We start from the raw sequence: 27,028 nt of genomic DNA on the forward strand, positions 1-27,028 counted from the left end.
ATGTCTTTCTCTCAGCTTTACTGATGTTCTTGTAGAAATTTAATGGGTCATCTGTGGAAATTGTTGCAGTCACAATGTACCCATTCAGTCAGAGGTCTAACTTTAGAACATCCTTGCCTGAAGATGTTAATAAAACTTACAATACATTTGAATTATTTGGTCAAGCCATGTATCAAAGGAACACACACAAAATGCTGGAGGAACTCAAAAGGCCAGGAGACCCTTCATCAGGACTGGCAAAAAAGATGAGAAGTCAGAGTAAGAAGGTGGAGGGAAGGGAAGAATAAGTACAAGGTGGTAGGTGATAGATGAAATTGGGAGAGGGGTAGGGATGAAGTAAAGAGCTGGGAATTTGATAAAAGAGATGAGGACTGGAGAAGGGGTAATCTGATAAGAGAGGGTAGAAGACTGTGGAAGAAAGGGCAGTGGGAGGAGCACCAGAGGGAGGTGATGGGCAGATAGGTGAGAGAGGGAAATGGTAGTGGGGAATGGTGAGGGACGACAGTTACCGGGAGTTTGAGAAATCAGTGTTCATATACCCAGACAGAATATAAGGTTTTACTTCTCCAACCTGAGTGTGGCCTCGTTGCAACAGTAGAGGAGGCCATGGACTGACATGCTGGAATGGAAATTAGAAGTAGAATTGAAATGAGTAGCCACTGGGAAATCCTGCTTTTTCTGCCAGAGTGTAGGTGCTTGGTGAAGTGGTCTCCCAATCTACATCAGTCTCACCAATATACAGGAGGCCGCACCGGAAGTACCGGCTACAGTCAATGACCCAAACAGACTCACAGGTGAAGTGCTGCCTCGCCTGGAAGGACTGTGTTGGGGCCCTGAATGATAGTGAGGGAAGAGGTGTAGTGGCAGCTTGTTCCGTTTGCAAGGATACATACCAGGAGGGAGATCAGTGGGGAGGGGCGAATGCAGGAGGAGGTTGTGTAGGGAGTGATTCCTGTGGAAAGCGGTAATGTGGGGAGGGAAAAGTGGTGGGATCCTGTTGGAGGAGGCAGAAGTTATGGAGAATTATGTGCTGGATGTGGAGGCTAGTGTGGTGATAGATGAGAACAAGAGGATCTCTATCCCTGTTGGGATGGCGGGAAGATGGGGGGAGGGCAGGCGAGCACAAAATGGAAGAGATGTGGTGAGGGCAGCATTGATGGTGGGGGAAGGAAAGTCCCTTTCTTTGAGAAGGAGGACATCTCATTAGTTCTAGAATGAAAAGCCTCATCCTGAGAGCAGATGGTGGTGTAGGCAGAGGAACTGAGAGAAGGGGTTGACATTTTTACAAGTGACAGGATGAGAAGAGGTATGGTTCAAGTAGCTGTGAGAATCAGTGGGTATCAAAGGGACTGATCAATGCATTAAAATGTTCTCCATACTCGGGTGGCAAATAAACAAAACATTTTCTCATATTAAGGTGCTAAAGAATATTTTAAAAACATGTATTTTTGAGTCCAACAAATACTTTTTTTCTGTTTCGGTTAGCCAGCTCCCATTTCCTGTGAATATCCTTTTCTCATTAGAAATGCCTTATGTACTTTTGCCCTCCTGATACAATACTTACACTTTCAAGACAGCCACTACTCCCATAAGATTAGGATTTATGGTAGAAAAACAAGGGATGTAAACCGAAATGGTTGTATAATTTTTCTGAAAATGTGTGCAGGTTATGCCCAGCTGAAAGGTGAAATGCTGGTCAGACTTCCAAGTATATTGAATTTATTGTACCACTGTATGACTGTCACAGATAGGTCAGTAGGAGCAGATCGAAAAATTGAATTGACACAAGCAAAGTTTTGTGGCTGCTGTAAACCTGAAATAGTAATAAAAATGTTGGAAATACTCAGCAAAATGTGGAGAGGGAAACAGGACTTTCAGAAATAAATTTAAAGTGGGTAAGAAGTTCATGGTTATAATTGCTACATTTAGAACAGGTGGATTACACAAAGTTTATGCTTGGTCTCCCCAATGTTGAGGAACACATTATGAACGAATAGAGTACACTCAGTTGAAAGAACAACAAGCAAATTTACGCATTACCTGTATAAAATATTTAGAAGAGAAGAGATAAAAGAGGCACGTAATGGCATCGCACAGGAATATGTCATGGAAGGAGTGTGTGTATTGATTGAAAAGTGCCCCAGAATGCTGAAAGGAAGGGGAAAATTTACCTGGTAGTGGCCATGTATTGAAGGTGTCAGAGAAGCATTTTGATTGTGGAGGTTGGTGGAATGAGACAAAGGTAGCATAGTTCTTGTATTGGGAAGTGGAGAAAGATAGTAAATAAAAGGATGGAAGAGAGGTAGCTGAGGACCCTGAATGGGACTCAGTCCTTGCAGAAAGCAGGATTGAAGGGCATGGCTCATAGTAAAACTTGGTCCCTGGTGTGCCCCCCAAGATGAAGGTACTGTAAATAAATCAAAGAAAGAAAAAGTAAAGATGGGGAGATAAACTGAAGGTGAGAAAGGTGGAAATGTGCAACAAAATGCTGTTCATGATAAGAACTGTAAGTTACTCCATTTGAGTTGTCGATGTGCCAGGGAAGGAAAAACAGAGGGCAGAGAACCTGAACAGAACTGAAACCAATAATGCCTCAAACATTCTACAGATATACGTACAAACATGATTACTGCTCATGATGGCATGAGTGGAGTCAAAGAGGTTTCACAACATGAGAACAAGTGTAAATTGATAGAGGAGGACTGGTTCATGTTTGAGTAACTATTGGTGTTAAAACAACTAGTGTCAATGTTAGATTGGGATGTGAAGATGCTATTATTAGATGGTAGGTTACCCTGTATTGGATGCCAGTATTATGAATGCCAGAGTTTAAAAAGAAGACAATGTTGCACTTTCATCAGAAACCTTTGGTTCTTAAAAATGTTTCATTTTGTGATTTTCTAGACTTTCTTATCAATTATTGAAGATTAACCACTTATTAAATAGACAGTAAATATGTTTGACTTTTTGTGTCCTCCTGCTTTATCAGAAAAATATTTAATCTGTATGTGAAATTGAAACTGTAGTATCTCATGCCCTGTGCCAGTGGTTTCTTCCAAGTCCAACAGATGATGATTCATTTCCTGGCAGGCAGACATTGCATCAACATTCAGTTAATCTCCCACACCAATATTGAAGTCACCCTGTTTTATTGTTCCAGAATTCCACCCTGCCAGTTTGGGTACTTTTTAGATCTATAAGCTTCTGCTTTAGGAGAAAGTTATCTCAAAGTGAAATGAAAAGAAAAGGTGACCAGATGGATTGTTGTAAAAGTTCTTTAGGCAAAGAAGTTTACCATCTGATCCAACTGACCTATACATGACTCCAGACCCATACCACTGCAGTTGGCTCTGAACCACCCTGTGAAGAGCCCAACTACATATACTCAGCTACCATCATCGTTTTAGGTAACTGGGAGTGGGAGTAAACACCACCTTTGCCAGTTTCATCTTAAGAGTGAGTTTATAAGAAATATTTTTGGCACTGAGTAGTGATTCATATAATGCAATGTGTGTAACAGCTCACCCTAAGTGTCAGTGGTGCTTGTTGTGGGTACATTGGAAAAGTTACTTACAGACTAGAAGATTTGAACTGCTAAGGTGGAATGGATGGCTGATTGGTGTGGGATTAAGAGTGTTAAGGAAGAAAGTTGGTAGTTAGGCATGTTAAGTTGAAAGGAGCGATTTATAAAAATGAATACTTTTTCTAAAAAATTATAATTACAGTGAGCAAAGGCAGTGTGGAGCAGAGTAACAAATCCATCAAGTGTTCATTTACCTGTGCCTTATGAAAAAGTTTTTTTCCAATGTGACATGATTGTTATCTGTTTTCCAAGTTTACGATGTGGGTGAGATAAGACAGAAAAAGAAACTACGTCTAAATGGGTGTTTTGAACTCTTCATTCATATTTAACTTGTGTTTCCTTTCTCTATTGAAGCATTCTCGTACCTGTGTTCCAGCTAGCAAAGGCAGACGTGTAAGATGCTGTCTTAATTCATTTTGCTGCGTGTGCACTTTATGGATATTTATTTGTGTGCGTGCGCTACCAGGTGCCCAAATGCTTGTTTTTGTTGTTGCTGCAGCTACTTTCCACTGTCCTTTTCCCCAGATTCTCCTGTTACTCTCTTTCTGTGCAATTCTCTGCATTTGCATGTCATGTCCGTTCATTCCTAATTGCTTGCGCTCTGTTGCTGCAGTCAGGAAGCCATAAAGACCACATGTTCAACTCTCTCAACTTCGTTACTGTCAAGTAAAAATTATTTAATTTTTGCAAAAACAATGCTTAATGCAATTATTGGATAATTAATGTTGGTGTTGTCTTTAACTTTGTCTCTAAATAAAATAACTTCAAATGAGTGTTGTTTCAAAGTTTTGTACAATACATCTGGAATGTCATACTTTTAATGAAGAAGTTGTGTTTGTGATTCACCCCTCCTGCTGAGAAAAGGATATATTTATCTCACAATTTTCATTTTCATACATGCACTTAAAGTAAGAGAGGATGGAGCTAAGGTTATTTAGCAGCCAAGGCACCATCCAAAATAGTGAGTCCTCCTTCCAAACAGAAAAGTGTGTATCAGTTCAAAAGATGTTAAAAGTTTGTTACTTTAAAAGCATATCAATGTTAGTTCAGGCAGACATCAGCTTATCTTCAAGGGAAAACAAGTAATGCTCAAAGTAAGAGTTGTTGTGCCCATTAAAGTGTGTGACTATCAGTAGGGATTGTATTAAAGTTGTAGACTCAGATTTGTGTAATCAAGACGTACACCTTTTCTAATGCCATTTGTTATCCAAGAAAGCTGAACCGGGTTTGTCCTCCCAAAATGCAAAACCTCACAGTTGTCTGCATTAAATTCCATCTGCCATTTTTCATCCTGTTTTGCCAGCTGGTTCAGATTTGGCTGCAAACTTTATAAACAAGAGAAAGTCTGCAGATGCTGAAATTCCGAGCAACACACACAGAACGCTGGAGGAACTCAGCAAGCCAGGCAGCATCTATGGAAGAAAAGTACAGTCGACATTTTGGGATGAAACCCTTCAGCAGGACTGGAGAAAAACTGCTGAGGGGTAGATTTGAAAGGTGTGGAAAGGGGAGAGAAAAACATCAGGTGATAGGCAAAACTTGGAGGGGGAGGGATGAAGCAAGGAGCTAGGAAGTTGATTAGTGAAAGAAACAGAAGGCCATGGAAGAAAGAAGAATGGGGGGGGAGCACCAGAGTGAGGCGATGGATGGGCAAGGAGATAACATGAAAGAGGGGCAAGGGGATGGGAAATGGTGAAAGGGGTTGGGGAGTGGAGGCATTATTGGAAGTTTGAGAAATTGATGTTCATGCCATCAGGTAGGAGGCTATTCGAACAGAATATAAGGTGTTGTTCCTTCAACCTAAGGTGTGGCCTTATCCCGGCGGTGGAGGAGGTCATGGATGGATATATGGGAATGGGAAGTGGAATTAAAATGGGTGGCCACTGAGAGATCCCACTTGTTCTGGCAGATGGAGCGTAAATGCTCAGCGAAGCAGTCACACACATCTGCTCTTACCCCATCCTCCCACCACTCTACCAGGGATAGGGTTCCTGTTGTCCTTACCTACACCCCCACCAGCCTCTGTGTCCTGCACAAAATTCTCTGAAACTTCTGACACCTCCAACTGGATCCCACCACCAAACACATCTTTCCCTGCCCCCACACTTCCTGCTTTCCACAGGGATCACTCTCTACACAACTCCCTCGTCAATTTGTCCCTCCCCACTTATCTCCCTCCTGGTACTTATCCTTGCAAGTGGAACAAGTACCTCAGCTGCCCCTACACCTCCTCCCTCACTACCATTCAGGGCCCCAAACAGAGCTTCCAGGTGAGACAACACTTCACCTGTGAGTCTGGTGGGATCATATGCTGTGCTCGGTGCTCCCAGTGTGGCTGCTTGTATATTGGTGAGACCCAGCGTAGATTGGGAGACCACTTTGCCAAGCATCTAAGCTCTGTCCACCAGAACAAGTGGGATCTCCTAGTTGGCCACCCATTTTAATTCCACTTCCTGTTCCCATTCTGATATGTCCATCCATGGCCTCCTCCACTGCCAGGATAAAGCCACACTTAAGTTAGAGGAACAACAGCTTATATTCCATTTGGTAGCCGCCAACCTGATGGCATGAACATCAATCTCTCAAACTTCCAGTAATGCCTCCACCACCCCACTCCTTCACCATTTCCCATCCCCTTGTCCCTCTCTCATGTTATATCCTTGCCCGCCCATCGCCTCACTCTGTTGCTTTTCCATGGCCTTCTGTCTCTTTCACCAATCAACTTCCTAGCTCTTTGCTTCATCCCTCCCCCTCCAAGTTTCACCTATTGCCTGGCATATCTCTCTTTTCAAATCTACTCAACTTTTTCTCTCCAGTGCTGCCAAAGGGTTTCATCCTGAAACGTGGACTACTTTTTTTCCAAAGATGCTGCCTTGCCTGCTGAGTTCCTCCAGCATTTTGTGTGTGTTGGTTGAAAACTTTGATGGTTTTCCTCACTGTCCTTTGCACCCCCAGTTTCGGTATGATCCACAAATTTGCTGATCCAATTTACCACATTATCATCCAGATTGCTGACACAGATAACAAACAACAATGGACCCAGCACCGATCCCTGCGGCACACCACTTATTACAAGCCTCCAGACAGAAAGACAATCATCTACTACCATCTTCTGACTTCTCCTGCAGAGTCAATGTCCAATTCAGTTTGCTACCTCATTTTAAGTGCTAAGTGACTGAACCTTCTTGACCAACCTCCCACAGGGGACCTTGTCAAAGGCCTTGCTATAGTCCATGTAGACAACATCCACTACCTTGCCTTCATCAACTTCCTTCAAAAACTTGATTTGATTGGTTAGACACAACCTAGTGCACACAAAACCAGGTTGACTATTCTTAACCAGTCCCTATCTATCCAAATACTTATATATTCAGTTCCTTAGAATATCTTCCAACAACTACTGATGTCAACCTCGCTGGCCTATAATTTCCTCTCCTATTCTTAGAGCATGTCTTAAGCAACAGAACAACATTAGCTACACACACAAAAATTGCTGGTGAACGCAGCAGGCCAGGCAGCATCTATAGGAAGAGGTACAGTCGACGTTTCGGGCCGAGACCCTTCGTCAGGTCTTGGCCCGAAACATCGACTGTACTTCTTCCTATAGATGCTGCCTGGCCTGCTGTGTTCACCAGTATTTTTTGTGTGTGTTGCTGGAATTTCCAACATCTGCAGATTTCCTCGTGTGAACAACATTAGCTATCCACCAATCCTCCAGCTCCTTACTTGTGGCTAAGGACATTTTAAAGATCACTGCTAAAGCCCCTGCAGCCCCTCATATAGTGTCTGAGGGAACACCTTGTCAGGCCCTGGTGTTATCCACTGTAATTGTGTCAAGACAGCAAATTCTAATCTGTATACAGTCCATGACCTCACTGCTGCTTTACTCTCACTTCTATAGATTCTGTGTCCCCCAAGTAATTCAGATCTAAAAAATCTATTTGAGATCTTCTCTATCTCTTTCTGCTCCATGCATAGATGACCACCCTGATCTTCAAGAGGACCAATTTTATCTTTTTTGCTCTTAATATATCTGTAGCAACCCCTGGGATTCTACTTTACCTTGTCTGCTAGAGCAATCTCATACATTCTTCTAGCCCTTCTTACTTCCTTATTAAGAGTTCCCTTGGATTCCTTGCACTTCTCATGTACCCCATTGCTCCTTTCTGTCACTACCTGCTGTGCACCTCCTTCATCTTCTTAACCAGGGCCTCAATTTCGCAAGAAAACCAAGGTTCCCTAAACCTGTTACCCTTGTCTTTTTTTCTGGCAGGAACGTACAAACTCTGTGCTCTCAAAATTTCACTTTTGAAGGCATCCACTTACCAAGTACACCTTTGCCAGAAAACAATCTGTGCCAAATCCTTTCTCATGCCATCAAAATTGGCCTTTCGTCAATTTAGACTCTCAACTCAAGGAGAAGACCTATCAATCTTCATAATGCTTTGAAACTAATAGCATTATGACCATTAGGTGCAAAGTGTTGTCCTACACAAGCTTCTGTAATTTGCCCTGTCTCATTCCCTACTAGGAATTCTAGAAATGCACTCTCTATCGTGGGGCTTCTATATACTGATTAAGGACGCTTTCCTGAACACGTTTGACAAATTCTTTCCCATCTAGCATTTTTACAGTATGGAATCCCAGTCAATACGTGGAAAGTTAAAATAACCTATCACAGCTTTATGTTTCTCGCAACAGTCTCTGATCTCTCTACAAATTTGCTCCTGTAAATCAAAAATCAGAATGCTGAAGGTCAAAGTCAAGCAGCATCTGTGGAAAGAAATAAACAGTAGATATTTCAGACCGAGACCCTTCATCAAGACTGGAAAGGAAGTGGGAAGAAGCCAGAATAAAAAGGTTGTGGGAGAGGAAGGAGTGTAAGCTTGGAGGTGATGGGCACGGCCAGATGAGGGGGAAGGTCCATGAGTGGTGGTGGGATGATAAAGTGAAAAGCTAGGGGTTGATAGGTGGAAAAGGCAAAGGACTGAAGAAGGAATCTGATAGGAGCCGAGAGTGGACCATGGGAGAATGGGAAGGAGGAGGGGCACCAGGGTGAGGTGAAGAGAAGAGATAAGATGGGAGCCAGAATGGGGAATGGAAGAAGAGGGAAGGGGCAGGGGTAAAAATTACCAGAAGTTACAGAAATCGATATTCGTGCCATCAGGTTGGAGGCTACACAGACAGAATATGAGGTGTTGCTCCTCCAACCTGAGAGTGGCTTCACCATGACAATGGAGGAAGCCATGGACTAACATGTCGGAATGGGATTGAGGATTAATTTAAGATAGTTGTCAGTTTCAGTTTATTCATAGTTTTTCATAAATTCTCCTGTATTTCTTTATTTTCCTGTAAATTCCTGCAAAAATGAATCTCAATGGATATATGATGACATACTGTATATGTACTTCGATAATAAATTTACTTTGAATTTGAAGGTATTAGAACACACTGACATTGTCACTTGGAACATTAATGTGATAGCAAAACAGTCTTTGGGATATCAAAGTACCAGTAACACTGATGTTGAGATGTCAGAGCAATATCACTGTCCCTCAGGACATCGGTGCACCAGTGACATTCCCCTGAGACATCAGTGTCGCGATGTCACAGCACTACCAGCACTGACGCTCTGGATATCAGTGTAACAAGTGGTACTCAGGCTGTCAGTGGAACAGTAACATTATCTTAAGGTATTGGAACAGTTTCTTGAGATATTGGTGTGTCCTATCAGAGCATAGCACACAATGTTCTTGGACTGCTTGGTGCATCAACAACAGTTGGTTTTTTTGGTAGAGCATCTGTGAGGCAGCTTCTCAGGATATTGGTACCTGTGATGCAGTATATCAGAGTTTTGAGCGACGTCTTCTTGTACAATATTAGGGCATCAGTTTATTATTTTACCACTGACCTGCCATTACAGCAGCAGAATATAGACTTATTCATTAACCACTATAATATTTCTGACATTTACCATTCAACCTAACTTCAGAATTACTAACCTTGAAGTTTCAGGGTCAGTTGAATTTTTCAGAGTTTATAGCTGTTTATAGCGGTTCTCCTTTACCGTTTCACTCCTGCTGTCATCTATGGCTTCCCTTTGCAGAATAACAGGCTGCTGTTTGAGAATGTAACAGTGGTGTTTGGGGTGCTATATAAATAGGAGAAGCTTGATCTGATAAAGCTGAAGTTAAGCCTCTGCACTTGGCACTTGAATGGAAGGTAGGGTGGGCTGAGAGTGGTGGGGACCCAGGGAACATTATGGCAGGATGACCTGCACCATATTGGCACCAGCCTACTGGCTTAACAAAATTTGTAGCAGTTGTTCACTGTTCATTCGCGCAAGTTTTAGGTTCAAGTGTCCGGGCTATGGTAGCTGAATACTTTTAATGTAGAACTTAAATTTCCATAATAGTTATATTGTGTCTTTAGAATGGAAAAACTATTAGGTCAATATTCCAGCAACATTAGAAATTCAAAAGAATGCCTAAATGTCACAATTCTGCTCTTGCTGTTAATGTAGTGAATAGCCATTATTGCCTGGGAAATATTACCCCACCACGTGGAGAGACAGCAGCAAATGGCAAGGTAGTAGAGCTGCTGTCAGTGTGGAATTGGCATGTTCCTACATGGATTCCCCCAGGTGCTCCAGTTTCTTTCCACATCTGGAGATGTACAACTTGATGAGTTGGTTTGTCGCTGTAGTTTGCCACTAGTAGGTAAATGATCAGGTAGTCAATCAGAATGTGGTGAGAGTAAAACTGGTTGGCGTGGGCTTGAATGGCCTGCTTCTGTGCTGAGTGGCTATATCATTTTATGAGATGCTACAAAGAATTAGAATAAACCAAATATTACTAACACTCCAGAAGTAGTGGGAAGGATAGCAGTAGTGCAGTCTTCATATTAACAATGCCACTGTAGTACTGCATGAGTGAATCATTTATGATGATATCACCTGTTCCTCCACTTCTGAAGTCTCGAGTTAATATTTGGAGTTTACTGATGTTAATCAAAATCACTTATTGCTTAGACAATCAATCAATCGTTTCCTCAGTTTAAAGTAGGAATGTAAATAAAACAGAATGGCACATGTTCCTTGCACATCATCCAGATTTGGATCCACCATTCTTTCCTTATCATGAGGTAAATATTTTGCAACTCACTCCCCGCAAAGACTGCAGGTGCTTTCATTGGATCAACATTGGTTCAAGTGGCAGCTCCTCAGCACCTTCACAAGAGTAAAAATAATGGAAGAATCAATTAATAGTTTTGCAAGCAACACAGGTGTTTTATTTTAAATTTAAATTAACAGGTCATTTAAGTTAATTGAGTTAAATTGAGATAGACTGTGCTGTACCAGTGTCTGATCATGGCCAGTTAATTGCATATTATGGTGATGTAGAAAGCTGCAAAGCAAGGTTTTATCAAGTAATTGAAATTCAAAATAGTATGGGTGATGGAAAATGCTGGAAAAGTCACCAGATCAGGAAGCATTCATGGAAAAACAGGATTGTTGCTAGTCAAAGACACTTGTTGCATTATGAAAGAGTTGCTCACTTTAAAGAGAAAATGTTTCAATGGATTTGAAACTTTTTCAAGAGTTATTCTGGATTTCTTTACAAACTATTCTTAATGTCCTCACATAAGGGGAGATCTGTGCTGTTTCAAAGTGGAATGTGAGGGCTGAGGCACTGTGAATTCCTCACACAGTAGCTTCTCAAAGTAGTCTGGAATAAACTATAAATCAGGATTACCTCTGAGGAAAGGAAAGGAGTTGCTTGCCTCAGTCTCTGAATAAACAATGAATATCAAGTGCTGAGGAGAAAAAAATCAAGGTCAAGTTTATTGTCATCTGCACATGCATGCTCAGGTACAATGAAAAACTTGCTTGCAGCAGCATCACAGGTGCATCGCATCATGTAATTATTCACAGGAAAAATTCAAATGGAACAAAAATTATACATAATTTTTACAAGAACACAAAACAAAAATATTTTAGTGCAAAGTGATCAAACTGGTCATAGTGTTGTTAAACTGTAGTGATTAGAGTTTTGCCAGGTAGTTCAAGAAGCGACTGGATGAAGAGAAGTAGCTGTTCTTGAACCTGGTAGTGTGCGACCTCAGGCTTCGGAACCTTCTGCCCAGTGATAGCTGCGTAAAGGTGTCGTGGCCCAAATGGGGATCTTTTTTGATATTTGCCTTCTGGAGGAAGAACATCCTGTAGATAATACCATTGGTGGGGAAGGATGTGACTGTGATGTATTGGGCAGAGTCCACTACTCTCTGCAGCTTCTTACATTTTCATACATTTGAATTGCCATATCAGACCATGCCTAAACCAAATCACTCTTGTATCTCTGCATGGATCATTCTATATAAGTTTTGGAACGCTAGGAATTTTGTAGGAACCTGAGTCATCAGCATACATATGAATTAACAGAATTTCTTTTCATAGATTGATTCCATTGAGAATTTCAACCTTTCCAATTCTCCGTCTGGTGAAGAGGTGAAATCACAGGTACATTCTCGCTCTCAGTCACCATCGACAGCAAGTGACATTGAGACTGTGGAGGTCAGTGCATGGAAATCTTGCCATTATCTAAACAAAAATATGTTGCTGTTCTATTTTTTCACTGCCTGAAGTTTTATCTAGGATAAGAAAAAGGAATAGTCCTGTTACTCATCCAAGTGTATTCATTATTTTCCTATTAATAAAAGTCTAGCAGAGGTAGATTGAAATAAATGAAGCATTTTAGAATCCTCTTCAAAAACTGGTAATATTTATCTTTTAATAATAACATCATATCTAAATAACATTGTTATTGTAACTAAATACTGATGTGTACGCCATGTCTGTGAGGATTTCAAAATGTATCTTCCCAACATCAAGTGTCTAGCTGGCACCAAACGTCTCATTGCTCTTGGGTTTTAAAAAAATCATTCACTGCTTCTTTTGCAAGAAAGATAATCATTATGTATATTTTTATTATGGGTGGGGATTAGTGAATTGAGCAGCACTGCATGCTACTTGACAATAAAATTTCTGTATATGACATCTTGGGCATGCTTGTATCCCTGTAAAATTTCGTATTACATTTTACCATGAAATTGATATACATAATTCAATGATTTGCAAGAATCTACATGAAATTCAGACAGTCCCCGGGTTCTGTTAGGGTTCCTTTTCAGGGAACCAGCTGTAAACTAATTTCGCTGTCAATTAGAAATGTTCATTTTCTATAATTATACCATTTTATTGGAATGCAGGAAGATTTTCTCATGCTGCACAGGGTGGGTTCCACCAGAATTGCAGGGGGATGGGATCCAGAGCACCAGAGCAGACAGTGGAGTGGTATTTGGGAAAGATGTTAAACGCACATATAAAGTTAGGACTCAAAAGGTGGAGCACTGTGGCACTAATGTTCTGAGTTGTGTATATTTCAATGCAAGGAGTATTGTTGGAAAGACAGATAGGCTTAGGGCATGGATCAGCACCTGTATTTATGACATTGTAGCTATTAGTGAGACTTGGTTGCAGGAGGGGCAGGACTGGCGTCTCAATGTTCCAGGGTTCCATTGTTTTAGACTTGATAGAGCAAGAGGGATTAAAGGGGCAGGGATGGCATAACTAGTCAGGGAAGATGTCATGGCAGTGCTTAGACAGAACAAGCTGGAGAACTCATCTACTGAGGGTATATGGGTGAAACTGAGGAATAAGAAAGGGATGACCATGTTAATGGGATTATATTATAGACTACTCAACAGTCCATGGGATTTAGAGGAGCTAATTCGTAGAGGAACTAGATATGTATATTCAAATAGAGACTGATTAGGAATAGTCAGCATGGTTTTGTGTGTGGTAGGTCATGTTTAACCGATCTTATAGATCTTTTCAAGGAAGTTACCAGAAAATTAATGAAGGCAAGGCAGTGGATGTAATTTGCATTGACTTTAGCAAGGGCTTTGACAAAGTCCTACGAAAAAGTTTGGTCAAGAAGGTTCAGTCACTTGATATTCTCAATGAGGTAGTAAATTGGATTAGATATTGGCATTGCGAGAGAAGCCAGAGAGAGGTTTCATCTCTGACTGAAGGCCTGTAACTAATGGTGTGCTGCAGGGATTGGTGTTGGGTCCATTGTTTGTTATCTATATCAACGATTTGGATGATAGTGTAAACTGGAACAGCAGAATTGCAGATGGGTGTGGAGTGCAGTAAAAGGAGTACAGAAGGATCTTCAAATACAGATCAATAATTCCTTGAAAGTGGCATCACAGGTAGATATGGTCATAAAGAAAGATTTTAGCACAATGGCCTTCATAAATCAAAGTATTGAGTACAGGAAATGGGATGTTAAGTTGAAGTTGTATAAAATGTTAGTGAGGCCTAATTTGGAGTATTGTGCTCAGTTTTGGTCACCTACCTATAGGAACAATTGGATTGTAAGAGGTGCAAAGAAAGCTTACAAGGATATTGCCAAGGCTTGAGGACATGTCATTGGGAAAGGTTGAATAGGTTCGGACTTTATTCTCTGTACCGTAAGAGAATGAGGGGAGATTTAATAAAGGATATGAAGGATATAGATGGGGTAAATGCAAGCTGGCTTTTTCCACTGAAGTTAGGTGAGACGAGGACTAGAGGTCATGGGTTAAGGGTGAAAGGTGAAATGTTTAAGTGGAACATGAGGAGAAACTCTTAGAGGGTGGTGATGGTTAAATGAGCTGGAAGTGGTAGATGCAGATTCGAATTCAATGTTGAAGAGAAATTTGATGGGTACATGGATGGGGGGAGTGGTTATGGAGGTCCGGGTGCAGGATGATGGGACTAGGCGGATCAATAGTCCAATGATCAATGGGACTAAGTAGGGACACTAGATGGGCCAAAAGGCCTGTTTCAGTGTTGTAGTGTTCTATGATTCTGTAAATGCATTTCGTAACACGAGGATTGCTGTACTATGTTCAGTCATTAATGAATACCATGAAACATTATTATTGTTGTTATTGATTATTTTTTCTCACCATAAGCTGGTAAAACCTGAGGTATGGGCATAGTTAGCAGGCTCATTTCTCAATTAGATCATTAGCTGTAGGAGCAGAATTGAGCCATTTGGCCCTTCGAGTCTGCTCCACCATTTCATCATAGGTGATCCAATTTTCCTCTCAGCCCCAATCTCTTGACTACTCCCTGTACCCTTCATGTCCTGACCAGTCAATAATCTATCAACCTCTGCTTTAAATATGCGTACAGACTTGGCCTCCACAGCTGCCCGTGCCAACAAATTCCACAGATTCACCACTCTCTAGCTAAAGATATACCTTCTCATCTCCATTTTGAAAGGACACCCCTGTATTCTGAGGCTATTTCCTCTGGTCTTGGACACACCCATCGAAGGAAACATCCTCTCCATATCCGCTCTGTCAAGGCCTTTCACCAATCGATAGGTTTCAATGAGGTCACCGCCAATATTCCCTCTAATTTTTAGTAGTCAGTGTGCGCAAAAATCTTATGCAAATTTTTTTCGTGACAAAAGTATGTGCGCTCTGAATGCACACGAGACAGTTTATGTAGGTTTACAAAATACTTGACATAAAACTGCACAGAATAACAACAAAATAACATACATATTTAAGTCACACACACAAAAAATGCTGGTGAACACAGCAGGCCAGGCAGCATCTATAGGTTGACGTACAGTTGACGTTTCAGGCCGAGACCCTTCGTCAGGACTAACTGAAAGAAGAGATAGTAAGAGATTTGAAAGGGGGAGGGGGGAGATCCAAAATGATAGGAGAAGATAGGAGGGGGTGGGAATGAAGCTAAGAGCTGGAAAGTTGATTGGCAAAAGGGTTACAAGGCTGGAGAAGGGTTAGGATCATGGGATGGGAGGCCTAGGGAGAAAGAAAGGGGGAGGGGGGAAGCCCAGAGGATGAGCAAGAAGTTGTAGTGAGAGGGACAGAGGAAGAAAAAAGAGAGAAAAAAAAGGGGAAAGAAAAAAAATCATAATAATGATAATAAATAAATAAATAAGGGATGGGGTACGAAGTGGAGGAGGAGCATTAATGGAAGTTAGAGAAGTCAATGTTCATGCCATCAGGTTGGAGATATTTAATTTTTATCATATTTAAATCACTCAGTTATTTTTTTCTCTCTCCTGTCTTTGGCATTTACCCATTCTTTGTAAACTCTATCTCGACTAATAGAACTTCCATCACATTGATAGCTTTTGATTCTCATTAACATATCCAAATGACATTCACCTAAACAGTTTCTCAGCTTGTTTTTAAGTTGATTCATTAGGCTAAAGCCTCGGTCACAGTCCACACTAGACACAAGAAAGGTTCCCCCAATGTCCATCAACTGTGCAAGGTCGCAAAACTGTTCATTTTGAAGTACAAATGCCACCATTTGAGAAAAGTTTCAAATTGGTTTGGATTTAAGCTTTTCTTGCACGGAAATTTTGAAATCATTAAACTAACTATTAAAATACTTTCAGCTAGAAAATCATGATATTTTAGACATAAGGCATTAATTTGTTCATCGCCAAATGTGAAGTCACAGTCTGCAATTGCGGAGAAATCAAAAGCTGACCATTCTTGTACCTCAACTTTGATCTCTGAGTTCGATCGTTTTCGCTCTCGCTCATCTGCAGTCAACCGCAACATGTGTAGCACTCCTGTAATGGGTAATGACGGGTTCTGTTGCCTGAGCTTTTGTACACCGTCCAAATGTGATTTACTTGCCAAATGACGCTTCAAAAAGTCAAGTTTCCAAATATTATCTCACTTCTTTCCACTAGCAAATTCTACAGCAACTTTTGCATCACGACAATACAAACAGATAACTCCAGTTTCCAAATCATACATAAATATTTCTCGTAGCTGAACGTTCATGACCTCATGAGCTTTCGGTGTAACAATTTCTACTATTTTGTTAGGCCGTTCAACTTTAAAGAAATTTGCAGTTCTTTTGCGCTTCACGCCCTTCAATTCTTTTGAATTCAACATAGTGAATCAATATTTTTCCAATAAAAACTTAATAAGCTATCTACAGGATTTGAAACAGATCTTTGTAAACCTTATGATACGAACACTGTCCGCCAAACATGGCTGCCGTCGTGATGCAGCTGTACAAACCGGAACAGGATAGGTGAAGTGACGTAAATTAGTGACGTGCATTGTGGTATTTGAAAAACTGACTAACTAGTTAACAGAAACAGTTAGCTAAATGATTATTTTCATTAAGTATAATTATTAACTACTACATTATTTTAGGTAACTAACCTTTTGTGCGCACATTAATTTCCTTTGTGTACTGGTTGAAAAATGTGTGTATACATGCACAGCTTAGAGGGAACTATGGTCACCACTCATTCTTCTGAATTCTAGTGAGTACAGGCCCAGAGCCATCAGATCCTCTTCATATGACAAGCCATTCAATCCTGGAACTATATTTGTGAACCTCCTTTGAACCCTGTCCAGTTTCAGCAAATCCTTTCTCAGATAAGTGGCCCAATCCTGCTCGTAATACTCCAAGTGAGGCCTCACCAACACTTTATAAATTTCAACAGTACATCCTTGCTTTTATATTCTAGTCCTCTTGAAATTAATGCTAGCTTTGCATTGCCTTCCTCACCACAGACTCATCCTGCAAATTAACCTTTAGGGAGTCCTGCCAAGTCCCTTTGCACTTCTGTTTTTTGTATTTTCTCTCCATTTAGAAAACAGTCAACCCTTTCATTTCTTCTACCAAAGTGCATGACCATACCTTTCCAGGCAATGTATTCCATCTGTCTCTTCTTTGCCCATTCTCCTAATCTGTCTAAATCCTTCTGTACCCTCTCTATTTTGGGATGATATCAGGTGTAGATTTTACTGTCAGGATAATGTATACCCTGTTCCTGTACCAAAATCTTTCAATTTCCTCTTTTAATTCAGCATATATTGTGGTTATTATTATTATTAACAGCAGCTATAAAATGCTTTAAAAATGCAAGGGAGAACTGGTGTTAATTGATTTCTGTAAGTCATTCCTAACCTGAAACCCCCTATGTCTAAATCTGAGGAATTCCAGTAAAAAAAATCCTATTTTCAGGGACCTATGCAGATTTACTTCAGATGGATAAGTGGTCTTGATAGATAGATTCTTACCTAGCTGATTTCACAAGCTGGGAACAGTTGAAATTTGGAACAGGCAGTTGAAAGTGAACATTTCACCAATGTTTCTTGTTTAAATTTCTAGTCACTACATTTAATCACAATGCTTGTATTTTATTAGGGGATAGATCATCCTCCTCGTTCTATACTGACACCAACTATCAGGTCATCGTACAGTGGTTCCACAGTCTCAAATCCAAAGGTAATGTCCACTATAGTTTTACACGTCTACCTTGATTAATACTCCAAAGATGACATCTGCACTGCAGTCTTTCCATGGATTAACCTCATTTACCTTGATCTTCTTTGGGTCATTTAGGACATGCTAGATGTTTTCATGGGAGTTTCTTCTGGTTAAGCATTTACTCTGCTCTTTTACTGTCAAGGTCAGAGGAGGCCGGTACAGTGGCACAGTGCTTTACAGTACCAGCAACTCTGGTTTAATTCCCGCTGCTGTTGTAGGAGTTTGTACGTACTCCCCATGACTGTGTGGGTTTCCTCCAACGGTTCAAAGACCTACCAATTAGTAGGGTAATTGGTCATTGTAAATTGCCTCAAGATTAGACTAGGGTTAAATTGGGGATTACTGGGCAGCGCAGCTGAGAGGGCTAGAGGGCCTATTCCGCACTGTATCTTAATAAACAAGTTAAAGTCCTTGATGTTTAGGCAGTGCGCACATATCCTTAGAAGCTCTACCAAGCAAAGTCTACACAATAAAAGCTTAATCCAAATCTTTTTCCAAAAATCCTGGTGTCTTCTTTAAAGTTGTATTCAAAGGAATTATGCATAACTTCATTCAGCCACTAAATTTTCCTGGGCCTTGATATTCTTTAAACTAACATCACTCTGAAAGTGAGAAAATTTTGGTAATAAACCCCCTTCCATCTCTGTTGTAATTGTTCCAACCATCTTGTATTAAGGGCTAAAGGGACTTAATAATACCATACAGATTATTTCAGAATTAGATTAGTTATTAAGCATCTATCTCTATTATTCAGCAGTTCAAAATTTAATAACTTTGCTTTTTATGAATATTTATTCTCTCATTTTTTTCACGTTTTGTAGCCCAAAGCTCATCAGTTTGTTGTGAAGTCTTTTACTACACCAACAAAGTGCAATCAGTGTACATCTCTGATGGTTGGCTTGGTACGCCAAGGGTGCACATGTGAAGGTGAGTCAAGTCTGATGGTATCTTGTAACACCTATTATTATGAAACTGAATGCAGTACCAAAGTCAAAGTTGCTGGTGAACGCAGCAGGCCAGGCAGCATCTCTAGGAAGAGATCTCTAGTCGACGTTTCAGGCCGAGACCCTTCGTCAGGACTAACTGAAGGAAGAGTTAGTAAGAGATTTGAAAGTGGGAGGGGGAGGGGGTGATCCAAAATGATAGGGGGAGGGATGGAGCCAAGAGCTGGACAGGTGATTGGCAAAGAGGATACGAGAGGATCATGGGACAGGAGGTCCGGGAAGAAAGACAAGGGGGGGGGAACCCAGAGGATGGGCAAGGGGTATAGTCGGAGGGACAGAGGGAGAAAAAGGAGAGTGAGAGAAAGAATGTGTGTATAAAAATAAATAACAGATGGGGTACGAGGGGGAGGTGGGGCATTAGAGGAAGTTAGAGAAGTCGATGTTCATGCCATCAGGTTGGAGGCTACCCAGACGGAATATAAGGTGTTGTTCCTCCAACCTGAGTGTGGCTTCATCTTTACAGTAGAGGAGGCCGTGCATAGACATGTCAGAATGGGAATGGGATGTAGAATTAAAATGTGTGGCCACTGGGAGATCCTGCTTTCTCTGGCGGGCAGAGCGTAGGTGTTCAGCAAAGCGGTCTCCCAGTCTGCGACAGGTCTCGCCAATATAGAGAAGGCCGCATCGAGAGCACCGGACGCAGTATATCACCCCAGCCGACTCACAGGTGAAGTGTTGCCTCACCTGGAAGGACTGTCTGGGGCCCTGAATGGTGGTAAGGGAGGAAGTGCAAGGGCATGTGTAGCACTTGTTCCGCTTACACGGATAAGTGCCAGGAGGGAGATCAGTGGGGAGGGATGGGGGGGATGAATGGACAAGGGAGTTGCGTAGGGAGCGATCCCAGCGGAAAGCAGAGAGGGGGGGAGGGAAAGATGTCCTTAGTGGTGGGATCCCGTTGGAGGTGGCAGAAGTTATGGAAAATAATATGTTGGACCCGGAGGCGACTCCCTTGTCCATCCGTCCCCCCCATCCCTCCCCACAGATCTCCCTCCTGGCACTTATCCGTATTATCCGTATAAGCGGAACAAGTGCTACACATGCCCTTACACTTCCTCCCTTACCACCATTCAGGGCCCCAGACAGTCCTTCCAGGTGAGGCAACACTTCACCTGTGAGTCGGCTGGGGTGATATACTGCGTCCGGTGCTCCCAATGTGGCCTTCTGTATATTGGCAAGACCCGACGCAGACTGGGAGACCGCTTTGCTGAACACCTGTGCTCTGTCCGCCAGAGAAAGCAGGATCTCCCAGTGGCCACACATTTTAATTCCACATCCGATTCCCATTCTGACATGTCTATCCACGGCCTCCTCTACTGTAAAGATGAAGCCACCCTCAGGTTGGAGGAACAACACCTTATATTCCGTCTGGATAGCCTCCAACCTGATGGCATGAACATCGACTTCTCTAACTTCCGCTAATGCCCCACCTCCCCCTTGTACCCCATCTGTTATTTATTTTTATACACACATTCTTTCTCTCACTCTCCTTTTTCTCCCTCTGTCCCTCTGACTATACCCCTTGCCCATCCTCTGGGTTCCCCCCCCCTTGTCTTTCTTCCCAGACCTCCTGTCCCATGATCCTCTCGTATCCCCTTTGCCAATCACCTGTCCAGCTCTTGGCTCCATCCCTCCCCCTATCATTTTGGATCTCCCTCTCCCCCTCCCACTTTCAAATCTCTTACTAACTCTTCCTTCAGTTAGTCCTGACGAAGGGTCTCGGCCTGAAACGTCGACTAGAGATCTCTTCCTAGGGATGATGCCTGGCCTGCTGCGTTCACCAACAACTTTAATGTGTGTTGCTTAAATTTCCAGCATCTGCAGAATTCCTATTGTTTGCACTACCAAAGTAATTGATTGACCATAATTTTGAAATGGTCAGATGTGCCATATGAAGAAATCTTTAATATTCCTTAGGTTTATAAGCTGCTATCTCAACTCATCTTCCTTTCTTTTTTTCCTCTTCCTTTTTTATTGATGCTTTGTCTTTAGGTACACTGTTCTGCTTTTTTATGTTCTTGTGTTCAAGAACACTTCAGGACAAGTGCAAACAATGTGGGCCAAGACTACAATGCTAAGGGAACAAGATGTTAAATGCTCCACAATATTGCAGGATTTGGATAGAGGAATTTTACAAAATCCCCATTTCTTAGCACTCACTGATCTACATTGTCTTTTGAACTAGCAACATGCCAGTTTTGAAGTTTTCATTCTGGTTCACATATCCCTCTGTAACTTCACCTTCCCTTCTCTTGAGATATCCACCATACCTCTGCTCTCTTTCAGTTGTGGCCTCTTGCACAATTATGCCTTCAGCTTCCAAGGTTCATTCTCTCCTAACCATATCCATCTTTCCCTGCACTCCCCCAGCTGTCTACTCCCAAACGTTAAGGTTTTTCTTAACCTCTTTGGACAATCTTTTGGACACCTGCCTTAACATTTCCTGAAGTAGTTTTGTTAATAGCTTCTGTAAACATTTGTGGTGCTCTATGTGAATGCATATTATTTGGTCATGGCCATGTAAGACTAATTATAGTTTTATATTTTTTTCAGTATGTGGTTTCTCATGCCATGTCACCTGTGCAGACAAAGCACCAGCTGTTTGCCCCATTCCACCTGACCAAACAAAAGGTCCACTGGGGATAGATCCACAAAGAGGAATTGGAACTGCCTACGAGGGCCATGTTCGGGTAAGGAAAACTCCAATCACAAGTCTTGTCCTTATGAACACACATAGACATATCCCACTGAAACTTCATTTGGGGAAAAACTTTACAAAAAGCTTTGCATTTCATTGTAATCTATCAATGTGTGTGCTATAATCTTGTGTTGGGTCTTCAGTGTTTAGCTTTTGATACAGAAGTCAGGTTGTGAGTTGGTCATATCTTATGCAAATGTATGGGACTCTTGGTGGATATGTGAGCTCTGTGATTGTTTATTTGAAGTTCCATCATTCAGAGAAAGGCTACAACAAATGTCCTGTCTGGCTGTGTAGATAGATTTTGAAAATGCTGTGACACAGTCTCTTCTATTTAAAAACAAATTTAACTGTCTCACCCACGAATACAACTTAGCAACCAAGAATTGGAAGGAAATGTAGGATTGCTGTATTCTGTATTTCACAGAGATGTGGCTCACTCATGACACGCTGGATACATCGATAAGAACCGAGGGGCTTCTCAATACACCAGATGGACCAGACTGCTATTTCAAAGAGGGCAAAAGGTGGTGGGGGTGAGGACTCTGTTTCATTATAAATTCTTCGTGGTGCTCAGATAGTGATCTTGTTGCACCTGTTAACCCAACCTGCAACATATAATGATTAAATGCCACCCATTCTACTTGCCATGAGAGTTCTCCTCTGTGATCCTGACCATGTTTACATGCTACCAAAGGCTGATGTTAAGCAAACACTCGATGTATTGAGTGCAGCTATGAGCAACCAAAATGCAGCCTCCTGTAATGTCTTTCAAATCATTGGTGAGGACTTTGAACAAGGCTTGTTTGAAGAAATCTCTAGCCAATTATCATTAACATATCACCTGCAGGACAAGAGGTCCCAATACACTTGACCACTGTTATACTATGATTGGGAATGCTTACCATTCAATCCCTAGACAGCATTTTGGGAAACCTGACCTTCTGGCTGTACTCTTCCTACCTGCATACAGGCAGAGGATAAAGAGCAAGGTTTCAGAGGTAAGGACAATGAAGAGGGGCCATGGGAGGCAGAGAAGCAACTAAGATATTGCTTCGAGTTGGTAGAGTGGGTCAAGTTCAAGGACTCATCAGAGGATTTCAATGCATATGCCACAGTTGTCACAGACTTTATATAGTCAGTTATGGATGACTGTGAAAATCATTCAGAGTCTTCCCCGACTAGAAGCCTTGGATAAACCAAGAGATTCACAATCTGCTGAGGGCCAGATCAATGGTGTTCAGGTCTGGAGACTAAGTAAAGTACAGGAGATCCATGTATGACCTCCAGAGAGCGATCCCACATGCAGAGTGGCAATTCCAGACCAAAGTAGAATCATAGAAGGATGGTCAACGACTGTTGCTGGATTTGAATGCTATCACCTCCTACAAAACAAAACTAATCAACATGTGACAACGGGATCTTGCTCCAAGATGAGCTCAATTACTTTTATGCTCACTTTGAACAACAAAACATGGAAGTATCTTCATGAACTCCCACACCCCGAAAACTCTGTGATTTCAGTCTCTAAGGTCAACATGAGGTCATCCTTCAAGAGGATGAACTCACAGAAGGTACCAGGCCAAATACTGAAGACCTGTGCTGATCAACTGGCAGGAGACTTTACTGATTCCTCTAACCTCTCACTTCAGCAGTTTGAGGTACTCACCTGCTTCAAACAGGCTTCAATTATACCAGTGCCTAAGAAGAACTTGGTAGACTGCCTCAATGACTATTGTCCAGTTGCACTTACATCCACTGTGATGAAGTTCTTTGAGAGGTTGGCGATGAAGCACATTAGCTCCTGTTGAGAAGTGACTTAGATCTGCTCCAGTTTGCCTACCGTCCCAATAGGTCAACAGCAGATGCTGTTTCATTGGCTCTTCACTCAACCCTCGAAAATCTGGATCGTGAAGATGCATACATCAGGATGCTCTTCATTGACTACAGCTCTGCATTCAGTACTATCATCTCCTCAGAACTCATCAATAAGCTTCAAGACCTTGGCCTCAATATCTCCTTGAGCAATTGGATCCTCAATTTCCCCAGTCAGTTCGGATTGATTACATCTTCTCCACAATCTCCATCAGCACAGGTGCACCACAAGGCTGTGTGCTTAGCTCCTTGCTCTACTGAGGCTAAGCACAGCTCCATTGCCGTGTTTAAATTTGCTGATGACACCACTGTTGTGGGCCGAATCAAAGGTAGTGAGAAATCAGCATTTAGGAGGGAGATTGAAAATCTGGTTGACTGATACCATAACAACAACCTCTCACTCAATGTCAGCAATTTCAAGGAACTGATTATTGACCACAGGAGGAGGAAACCAGAGGTCTATGAGTCAGTCCTCATTGGGGGATGAGAGTTGGAGAGTGTCAGCAACTTTAAATTCCTCAGTGTTATCATTTCAGAGTATCTGACCTGGGTTCAGCACCTAAGTGCCATTACAAAGAAAGCATGGTAGCACCTCTACTTCCTTAGAAGTTTACGAAGATTCAGCATGACATCTAAAACTTTGACTAACTTCTGTAGATGTGTAGTGGAGAGTTTACTTACTGGTAGTATCATGGACTGATATGGAAACATCAATGTACTTGAACAGAAAATCCTACAAAAGGTACTGGATACAGCCCAGTCCAGTAAAGCACTCCCCACCATTAAGCACATCTACCAGAAGCACGTCACAGGAAAGCAGCATCCATTATCAAGAACCTCACCATCCAGGCCATGCTCTGTTCTTGCTGTTGCTATCAGGAAGGAGGTACAGGAGCCTCAGGATCCACATCACCAGGTTCAGGAACAATTAGTACCCCTCACAACACACTGGAGGAACTCAGCAGGTCGGGCAGCATCCGTGGAAAAGATCGGTCGACATTTCGGGCCGGAACCCTTCATCAGGACTGTAGAGGGAAAGGGCAGAGGCCCTATAAAGAAGGTGGGGGGAGGGTGGGAAGGAGAAGGCTGGTAGGTTCCAGGTGAAAAACCAGTAAGGGGAAAGTTAAAGGGGTGGGGGAAGGGAGGCAGGGAGGTGATAGACAGGAAAGGTGAAGAAAGAACAGGGGAAAACACAATGGGTAGTAGAAGGAGGCGGAACCATGAGGGAGATGATGGGCAGCTGGGGGAGGGGGCAGAGTGACATAGGGATAGAGGAAGGGAGGGGGAGGGAATTACCAGAAGTTGGAGAATTCTATGTTCATACCAAGGGGCTAGAGACTACCTAGACGGTATATGAAGTGTTGCTCCTCCAACCTGAGTTTAGCCACATCATGGCAGTAGAGGAGGCCATGTATGGACATATCTGAATAGGAGTGGGAAGCAGGGTTGAAGTGGGTGGCTACTGGGAGATCCTGTCTGTTTTGGTGGACGGAGTGGAGGTGCTTGATGAAGCGGTCCCCCAATCTGCGTTGGGTTTCAAGGCGGGTTTCTTTCCCTCTCCACCCCTCTCCACCTTCCACAGGGATCAGTCCCTCCGCGACTCCCTGATCCACGTGTCCCTCCCCACGGATCTCCCACCTGGCACCTATCCCTGTAAGCGCAAGTGCTACACCTGTCCCTACACCTCCTCTCTTGCCACCATTCAGGGCCCCAAACAGTCCTTTCAAGTGAGGCAACATTTCACTTGTGAGTCTGTTGGGGTCATCTATTGCATCCGGTGCTCCCAGTGCGGCCTCCTCTACATCGGTGAAACCCGACGCAGATTGGGGGACCGCTTCGTCGAGCACCTCCACTCCGTCCGCCAAAACAGACAGGATCTCCCAGTAGCCACCCACTTCAACTCTGCTTCCCACTCCCGTTCAGATATGTCCATACATGGCCTCCTCTACTGCCATGATGTGGCTAAACTCAGGTTGGAGGAGCAACACCTCATATACCGTCTAGGTAGTCTCCAGCCCCTTGGTATGAACATAGAATTCTCCAACTTCCGGTAATTCCCTCCCCCTCCCTTCCCCTATCCCTATGTCACTCTACCCCCTCCCCCAGCTGCCTATCACCTCCCTCTTGGTTCCGCATCCTTCTACTACCCATTGTGTTTTCCCCTATTCTTTCTTCACCTTTCCTGCCTATCACCTCCCTGCCTCCCCTCCCCCACCCCTTTATCTTTCCCCTTACTGGTTTTTCACCAGGAACCTACCAGCCTTCTCCTTCCCACCCTCCCCCCACCTTCTTTATAGGGCCTCTGCCCCTTCCCCCTACAGTCCTGACAAAGGGTTCCAACCCGAAACATCGACCGATCTTTTCCACGGATGCTGCCCGACCTGCTGAGTTCCTCCAGTGTGTTGTGAGTGTCGCTTTGACCCCAGCATCTGCAGAGTATTCTGTGTTAATTATTGCCCTTCAGCCATCAGGCTGTTGAACAAAAGAAGATAACTTCACTTAATTTAACTCACCCCAACACTGAGTTGTTCCCACAACCCATGGACTCACTTTCAAGGACTTTTCATCTCTTGTTCTTGATATTTATTGCTTATTTATTTATTATTATTATTATTATTATTATTTTCATTAATTCTATTGTGTTGCTTTGTATTTACTATGAATGCCTTCAAGAAAACGATTCTCAGGTTTGTATATGTACTTCGATAATAAATTTACTTTGAAGAAGGTAGTGTGCTAACTAATCAAGATACAGTACAACCTAAAGGAATTGATTAAAAGCTTCATAAAAAGTTTGAAGTAATTGTGAGTTTAAATGAACTTCCCCTACTCAAGTTACCAAAGGCAATGGTTTGGACACCAGGCCTCAATGACCTAGATCCCAACCCCAACTTTACTGTCTACTCTTTAAATTTATTTCTGGGCACACCTTAGGGATGTTGCCAAGGGCCATCAGGGTGATCAGCATCAAATTGCAAAAGTAATTACACCAAATTTGAATTTTCCTTATTTCCCGAAGAGATGGCACTGTTGTTGAAGAGGAAGTTAGGCACGAAAGAGCAGGATGAAGGGTGGATAGAAATAATCAGCTAGTATGCTTCAGCCGTCATGATAGGGCATGCCTCTTGGACCTGCCCATCAATTTCTTACGTTCATAAATACAAATCAAAATGCTTCCTCCTGTGGAATACTTACACACATCCTCATTTCCAACTCTTTAAAAAAAAATAATATGAATGCTTTATTTCTAGGTACCTAAACCAGCTGGGGTGAAGAAAGGCTGGCAGAGGGCACTGGCTGTGGTTTGTGATTTCAAGATCTTTTTGTACGACATAGCAGAAGGCAAGACATCTCAGCCAAGTGTGGTGGTTAGCCAAGTGATTGATATGAGGTTTGTGCAAGTGACCCTCCCTCTTTTAGTGTTTTCATCTATCTCTCTATGGTCAAAGGGATACCAGGCAACCCCAACCTCCCCC

The 27,028-nt window shown here is 42.4% G+C and overlaps 1 protein-coding gene across 7 annotated transcripts in view; it reads left to right on the top strand.

The window, feature by feature from the left end:
* The window catches only part of LOC134342449 (serine/threonine-protein kinase MRCK alpha-like), a 623,460-nt gene that overhangs the window by 504,974 nt on the left and 91,458 nt on the right, over positions 1-27,028 (top strand). For all 7 annotated transcript variants that reach the window (XM_063040586.1, XM_063040588.1, XM_063040587.1 and 4 more), the window contains 5 exons: positions 12,039-12,155; positions 17,856-17,936; positions 18,800-18,905; positions 21,533-21,669; positions 26,804-26,943. In XM_063040586.1, the coding sequence (XP_062896656.1) occupies positions 12,039-12,155; positions 17,856-17,936; positions 18,800-18,905; positions 21,533-21,669; positions 26,804-26,943 (581 nt within the window). The remainder of the gene's footprint in view (positions 1-12,038; positions 12,156-17,855; positions 17,937-18,799; positions 18,906-21,532; positions 21,670-26,803; positions 26,944-27,028) is intronic.

This window comes from Mobula hypostoma, chromosome 2 (genome assembly GCF_963921235.1).
Source record: "Mobula hypostoma chromosome 2, sMobHyp1.1, whole genome shotgun sequence".
In the NCBI taxonomy this organism is placed as follows: Eukaryota; Metazoa; Chordata; class Chondrichthyes; order Myliobatiformes; family Myliobatidae; genus Mobula; species Mobula hypostoma.